Source organism: Sebastes fasciatus, chromosome 4 (genome assembly GCF_043250625.1).
Source record: "Sebastes fasciatus isolate fSebFas1 chromosome 4, fSebFas1.pri, whole genome shotgun sequence".
Lineage (NCBI taxonomy): Eukaryota > Metazoa > Chordata > Actinopteri > Perciformes > Sebastidae > Sebastes > Sebastes fasciatus.
In genome coordinates this window covers 21,371,237-21,379,236 of record NC_133798.1, presented here as the reverse complement: position 1 = coordinate 21,379,236, position 8,000 = coordinate 21,371,237, and the positions used below count along the sequence as shown (strand labels likewise).

The following is an 8,000-nucleotide window of genomic DNA, read 5'->3' as shown; positions in this document are numbered from 1 at the left end:
AAGAAGTCCTTTAACCTGAACTCACTTTGCAGCAGCTCTTCAGCCAGATGGCAGCCATTTCAGTCTCTGAAGTGGACTTACTTTGTCCTCAATGCTCTGAGATTTATGACCTCCCTGTTCTGCTGAAATGTGGCCACAATATCTGCAGAGTTTGTTTACAGAAGTTCTGGGAATGTAAAGGATGTCGTGAATGTCCTGTGTGTCGCACTGTGTCTGTCCTTGGGAGGCCTCCTATCAACCTGCCACTAAAGATAGCTGCGGACAAATATCAAGAGCAAAACACCAACAACAGGAATCAAGAAGTTTGTCGTCTTCACAACGAGAAGCTGAAGATTTTCTGTCACAATGACCAAGAGCCCATCTGTCTCGTCTGCCAGACGTCCAGACTGCATAAAGTGCACGAGTGCAGCCCAGTGGAGGAGGCAGCAGAGCAGAAGAAGGTAAAAGAAAACATAGAAACTGGGGAACTAATACTGCACATAATACAAGAAACACAACTATATGTGAGAGTAAAGATGTGCTGCTACTGTGTAGTTTTGTTTAGGTGTAAAAGGGGATTTATTAATAGGGCTGCCTGCAACTAACAATTACTTTCATAATTGATTAATTGTTTTCTCAATTGATTGATATATTAAAAAAAAATTCCATCACAGTTTCCCAGACCAAGCAGTCTAAAACTAAACAAAATGTAGTTTACAATGCAGAGAAATGTAGCAAAGATAGTTGCAAATAAATATGTAGCAGCCAAGTGTTTTTGTTAGTATATATATATTATTTATATATATATACATATATATATATATATATATTATTAATTACTGATAATTATATCAGTAATTAATTTATATTTCTGTATGACACAGATCAAAGGTAATAATTATAGTTAGAATAATAATAATTATAGTTAGACAAATTATAAATAATAATTATAGTTAGAATAATTATAAATAATAACAATTATAGTTACAATTATAAATAATAATTATAGTTAGACAAATTTAGGAAAATTTAATTAGAGTATATGTATGGCACAATAAGGAAGCTGGTTAATAATTAATAATTGACTTATGGAGAAGGGGTGGGATTAAATAAAGGAAATAATAAATAATAATAATAATAATAATAATAAATAAGGAACGCTCTCTCTCTGAAATGACCTGTGATTGGCCAAAGTCTCCCGTCCTGGGCTAGATTTTTTAAAGACTTAAAACAGAGCCATGAGGAGGTGCAGAAGTCTAGTTTTCTCTCAGAACACTTGAATTACAATATGCTGAAAGGTTATTATGGAATTTGTGCCCAATGAGGCCAAAAACATCCTGCCTACTGCAGGTTTAATTAATTTATAATTTAGTCTATTAAAAGTGTCACATCACGGTCTCCCAGACCAAGCAGTCTAAAACTCAACAAATTTATTTTACAATGATATAAGGCAGAGAAAAGTTGCAAATTGATTATCAAGATAGCTGCAAATATATATGTGGTCTATGGACTAATAGAATTGTTTCAGCTCCAGATTTGAACTCTTAATGGTTCTTTTTTTTTTACATTTCAGACAGAAATCTCAGCCATGCTGGAGTCCTTAAGGAAAAAGCTCAGACTACTGAAGAAGACCATGGTGCAATGGGAGGAAACCAAAACCTATATACAGGTAAGATTCACTCCGGTCACACCTCGGTTATGTAAGTATAATTAAGTGAAATACTTTCATGGCACACAAATAGTCCTTTGGTTTACTGCCAAAAATAACCAGTTCCCTCGACATTACAGAGCCAAGCTTCTCAATGTGAGGAGGCGATTAAGGAGGGATTTGAGAAGCTACACCTGTTCCTTAGGGAGGAGGAAAAAAGTAGACTGAAACTGCTGAAACAGGAAGAGCAAATTAAGACCCAGGTGATGAGTGAGAAGCTGGAAAACATCAAGGACCAAATCAAAACCCTCTCCTCCACCATCGGTGATATTGAGGCAGACTTGAGAGCAAAGGACTTAACATTCCTACAGGTACAGCCATTATTTACACAACAATGTGGCAATTTAAGCCATAAGATGATAAAAATAACATCTGCACACTGACTCCAAACCACAAATGTATTTAAATGGACAACATGTCAATCCCAGACAGCTCTTCTTTAGGTCAAAATGTTTAAAAATGGTCACCAAAGCCTAATATATGCACCAATATGCTGATGGGCACTGACAAGATAAAGTTAACCATCCAACATGCTCATCAAAAATGTCATAAAAAAGGTCATACTATATAGCATGTCATAAAAAAAGTTATTAAAAAGTCATAGTATAGTATGTCATGAAAAAATCATAGTATAGTATGTTGACAAAAGAGTAAAAGAAAAAGTCATTGTATAGTCTGTTGGAAAAAGAGTAAAAAAAAGTCAGTTTAGTATGTTGAAAAAAAAGTGATACATAGTATGTTGAAAAAAAGGTCATAGTATAGTATGTTAAAAAAAAGTAATAGTATAGTATGTCGAAAAAAAAGTCAAGAGTATATATAGTATGTTGGAAAAAGAGTTAAAAGAAGTCATAGTATAGTTTGTCGAAAAAAAGACTTACTATAATATACTCTGACTTTTTTTTGTTTTTCGATATACTTTACGATGACTTTCTTTTCGGCATTCTATACAATTACTTTTTAATTTTTTCAACATACTAAAATATGACTTTTTTTAAATTTTCGACATACTATACTATGACTATTGTTTTTTTCGACATACTAAACTTACTTTTAAAAAAAAATAAATCGACATACTATGCTATGACTTTTTTTATTTTTTCGACATAATATACTATGACTTTAATAAAAAAAAAAAAATTCAAGGTACTATACTATGACTTTTTTTTCAACATACAATATTATGACTTTTTGTTCAATTTCTTTTGACAAACTATACTATGACTTTTTAAAAACAAATTCCGACATACTATAGTATGACTTTTTTTTCTGACATACTATACTATGAGTTTTTAAAAAAGAATTTGGACATACTATACTACGACTTTTTTTTTCCCGACATACTATATTATGACTGTCATAGTATTGTCAGAGCCCGGCTCAAAAGCTTCGACAAAGTAAGTAGACCAGACGAGTTTAAGAGTAACAAATAAGCATATTTATTTACAACACAACAATAAATAACTAAACAAACATGGAAGTTAATCATGTACGCAAGTGTGGATGTGTGAAAATATCTGCAGCAAATGAAACCAAAACAGCAGCCATGCCAGCAAGGGAAGGTAGTCTATGGCTGTTTTCGAAACCGCATACTATACTAGTAGTACGTACTGATTTGGCCAAAATGTAGTATGTAGTATGCAGTGTGCGAACAAAAGCAAAATCTACAGTATGCCAAAAATACCCGGATGACGTACTGATTTGGAAAAATTCTCCAGTATGCATCAGACCAGTCTATCTCGCCTACTGTATCCCACAATGCAAAGCGCCGGAACAGTACAGGCTATGGGTACAAAAACAGCAGCCAAAAGCTGCTCTTTTTTTACGTTTTCTGTAGCCATTTCAACACTAAATTCACTTCTGAAAGTTTTTGAGGCGAGAAATCAACTGTGTAGATTATTAATATCGGCAGTTTTACGAAGTTAGATGGCGAATCGAACATTTGTTCCACCGTTGTCGGAGTTTAGAAGCTCCACAGAATACCGTGACAGCCAGCGAGCGCCTGCCCGGGTCGCTGCCAGCAAGCCGGGTAGTCACGCTCAGAGACCGCTATGAGCTGCTGGAGCTCACTCCGGTCTCGTAGACAAGAGGCTTTTATTTCCTTGTTGACGGATAGTTTGTTTAAATATCACAACACAGATGTCCATTATAAATTAACAGGAACCTGTGTTTATTTGCCTTTTTTCGAGTTAAAAAGCTCCACAATCACCCGCGGGCATAGCTCGCTGGAGAGCCGGCCAGCGACGCTCACAGAGCGGCTGTAGAGCAGCAGAGTGGCGAGGGAAGATGAGAGGAGAGGAAGAGGAGAGAGAAGAGGAGAGGGAAAGAGCAGCTTCTGACGGGGCAGAGAGATTCCTGATGAGACAACATGACACTTTTTTTAACATTTCTCTAATATCTGGAGGGAGATCAGTCCTTTTGCTGTAACTGAAAAAGCAGTTTGAGTAAAGTAAACGTTGTGGATGAATGTTTTATATTTCCCGTCTCTCCTCGTTGATGATCCTGTTTGTCGGACTTCTTTATGAGCTGTCAGAATAAATAGTTTAAACCTGCAGTATCTTATAAAGTAAACAAACATAACATAAACAACAAAATCAAAGTTGTATTTTTTGATAATATTGTAATAGTGGTACAAGTTAGTTTTTTTGTCCTGTGCTTTAAGAGCTGGTTTGAAGGTTTAAGCCTCGTCTAGCATACTGCTAAATACATCACTTTAACTGTCACATACTGCATACTACTGAGGAACGCAGTATACAGTATGTACTGTATACTGCATACTGCGCTCCTCAGTAGTATGCAGTATGCGGTTTCGAAAACAGCCTATGGCTGTATTCGAAACCGCATACTGCATACTACTGAGGAGCGCAGTATGCAGTATACAGTACATACTGCATACTACTGAGGAGCGCAGTATGCAGTATGCAGTATACAGTACATACTGTATACTGCGTTCCTCAGTAGTATGCAGTATGTGACAGTTAAAGTGATGTATTTAGCAGTATGCTAGACGAGGCTTAAGCCTTCAAACCAGCTCTTAAAGCACAGGACAAAAAAACTAACTTGTACCACTATTACAATATTATCAAAAAATACAACTTTGATTTTGTTGTTTATGTTGTGCTTGTTTACTTTATAAGATACTGCAGGTTTAAACTATTTATTCTGACAGCTCATAAAGAAGTCCGACAAACAGGATCATCAACGAGGAGAGACGGGAAATATAAAACATTCATCCACAACGTTTACTTTACTCAAACTGCTTTTTCAGTTACAGCAAAAGGACTGATCTCCCTCCAGATATTAGAGACATGTTAAAAAAGTGTCATGTTGTCTCATCAGGAACCTCTCTGCCCCGTCAGAAGCTGCTCTTTCCCTCTCCTCTTCTCTCTCCTCTTCTTCTCCTCTCCTCTTCTCTCTCCTCTTCCTCTCCTCTCATCTTCTCTCTCCTCTTCCTCTCCTCATCTTCTCTCTCCTCTCCTCTTCTCTCTCCTCTTCCTCTCCTCTCCTCTTCTCTCTCCTCTTCCTCTCCTCTCCTCTTCTCTCTCCTCTTCCTCTCCTCTCCCCTCGCCACTCTGCTGCTCTGCAGCCGCTCTGTGAGCGTCACTGGCCGGCTCTCCAGCGAGCTACGCCCGCGGGTGATTGTGGAGCTTTTTAACTCGAAAAAAGGCAAATAAACACAGGTTCCTGTTAATTTATAATGGACATCTGTGTTGTGATATTTAAACAAACTATCCGTCAACAAGGAAATCAAAGCCTCTCGTCTACAGACCGGTCTCTAGAGAGCTCCAGCAGCTCATAGCGGTCTCTGAGCGTGACTACCCGGCTTGCTGGCAGCGACCCGGGCAGGCGCTCGCTGGCTGTCACGGTATTCTGTGGAGCTTCTAAACTCCGACAACGGTGGAACAAATGTTCGATTCGCCATCTAACTTCGTAAAACTGCCGATATTAATAATCTACACAGTTGATTTCTCGCCTCAAAAACGTTCAGAAGTGAATTTAGTGTTGAAATGGCTACAGAAAACGTAAAAAAAGAGCAGCTTCTGGCTGCTGTTTTTATACCCGTAGCCTGTGCTGTTCCGGCGCTTTGCATTGTGGGATACAGTGGGCGAGCTAGACTGGTCTGATGCATACTGGAGAATTTTTCCAAATCAGTACGTCATCCGGGTATTTCTGGCATACTGGAGATTTTGCTTTTGTTCGCATACTGCATACTACATACTACATTTTGGCCAAATCAGTACGTACTACTAGTATAGTATGCGGTTTCGAAAACAGCCTATATCAGTCCCCATACTGGGTTGACGTGTGGCTCAGGAAGCTGACGGCCCAGATCCTGAAAGACAAAGAAGAGCCAGGACTCAGGGACACCTAGTGGAGTGGAGGGTCGCCACAAAAAATATCATAATTTTTTTTTTTTTAAAAGTCATGGTAGAATTTGTTTAAAAAAAAGATAGTCATGGTATATCATGTCGGAAAAAACCGAAAAAAAAAACCCTTAGTATGGTATGTCGAAAAAAAGTCATATATTATGTTGAAAAAAGTCATAGTATAGTATGTCGAAAAAAAGAAAAAAAAAGTCATAGTATAGTGGTCAAAAAAATAGTTAAAAAAGTCATAGTATAGTATGTCAAATTGTTTTTTAAAGTCATAGTATAGTATGTCGAATAAATATAAAAAAAGTAATTGCATAATATGTTGAAAGAATATTAAAAAAGTCATAGTATAGTACGTCAAAAATGTTTAAAAAGTCATAGTATTTTGTAAAAAGTCATAGTATAGTATGTCGAAATAATAAAAAAGTCATAGTATAGTACGTCGAAAAAATATTTTAAAGAAAGTCATAGTATGTCGAAATAATGAAAAAGTCATAGTATAGTATGTCGAAAAAATTAAAGTCATAATATATAGTATGTCGAAAAATAGTCTTAGCATAGTATGTCGAAAGAAAAGAGTAAAATACAAAGTCAGTATAGTACGTTGAAAAAAAAAGTCAAGAGGATAGTATCTTGAAAGAGTTATAAAAAAAAAAAAAAAAAAAAAAAAAAAAAAGTCAGTATAGTATGTCTTAAAAAGTCGTAGTATAGTACGCTGTAAGGGATTCTGTCTGGATCAATGTGGGAGACAGAAAGATCAACATTGCTGCGACACACGCCACTTGTATGGCTAAAAAACACGATGTAGGATGATGTAGATTTTCTGTTTAAATATTGAATACTTGTACATACATGTGATGTGCATAAAACTACACATCTAACATTTTGTTTATGAGATGTATTTCTTCACTTTCTTTCTGTAACTTAAGGACTACAAGCAGACAAAGAAAAGGTACGCATAACTCACTTTCTGACAAAATTAGCACCAACTGTCTCCATAAGACAATGTTGTAATTATTCCAACATGTTTTTAGGGCCAAATGCAACATTAAAGAGCCAGAATGCATCAGAGATATCCTGATCTACTCTGCAAAGCATCTGGGATTACTTAAGTTTGGAATTTGGAAGAAGATGGCCAACATCGTCACATGTGGTGGGTGAACATACAATGGCTTAAAAAAGTTCACCATTAAGTATTTTCAATGTACTGAATTCTGTTTATACTTTCAGTTCCCATCATTCTGGATCCAAACACGGCCCAATCCAACTTAAAGCTCTCTGAAGAGTTGACCTGTGTACAGTACAGCAGTAAGCAGCTCCTACCTGACAATCCTGAGCGCTGCACCAGCCGTGTGTGTGTGCTGGGAGCCACCAGCTTCACATTCGGGAAGCACAGCTGGACCGTGGACGTGGGCCAGGGAAAAGACTGGTACATCGGAGTGGCCCAAGACTCCATCAAAAGGCAGAGTACCGCCTTCCTCTACCCAACAGAGGGCTTCTGGGTGATCGGCCTGTGCAAAGGAGACTCATTCTGGGCTCAGACCTTGCCTCGCACCAAGCTCGTGTTGAAGCAAAAGCCTGAGAGAATTACTGTACAGCTGGACTATGACAAAGGAAAAGTCGTTTTCATCAACGCTGGTGATTTGACAACAATACACACATTCAAGGACAGATTTACAGAGAGGATTTTCCCCTACTTCTCCCCTGGATTGTGTGAAGAGGGAAAACAATCCAACCCACTGACAATCTGTCCTCTGACAGTAAAAGTGGATGTAGAGTAGACCGATGGCACTAGAGTTGAACAAGACTTTGAGTGTGTTAGAGCTGCTACGACCAACAAAAATAAGGAGCGAGTTGCATAGCTTTAATATGAAATTCAGCAGCAAATTGTATGATACCGTACTGTATCCACTGAAGGTTAGATACTATTATTAGTACTGACA

The 8,000-nt window shown here is 37.5% G+C and overlaps 1 protein-coding gene across 1 annotated transcript; it reads left to right on the top strand.

Moving 5' to 3' along the window:
* The first annotated feature begins 20 nt into the window (after window positions 1–20).
* On the top strand, window positions 21–7,877 carry LOC141766152 (zinc-binding protein A33-like). The gene is made up of 6 exons (XM_074632741.1): window positions 21–440; window positions 1,553–1,648; window positions 1,768–1,998; window positions 6,987–7,009; window positions 7,092–7,210; window positions 7,288–7,877. The coding sequence occupies exons 1-6, from the start codon at window positions 48–50 to the stop codon at window positions 7,836–7,838; spliced, it is 1,413 nt and encodes a 470-aa protein (XP_074488842.1). The 5' UTR covers window positions 21–47; the 3' UTR covers window positions 7,839–7,877.
* Window positions 7,878–8,000: the final 123 nt, after the last annotated feature.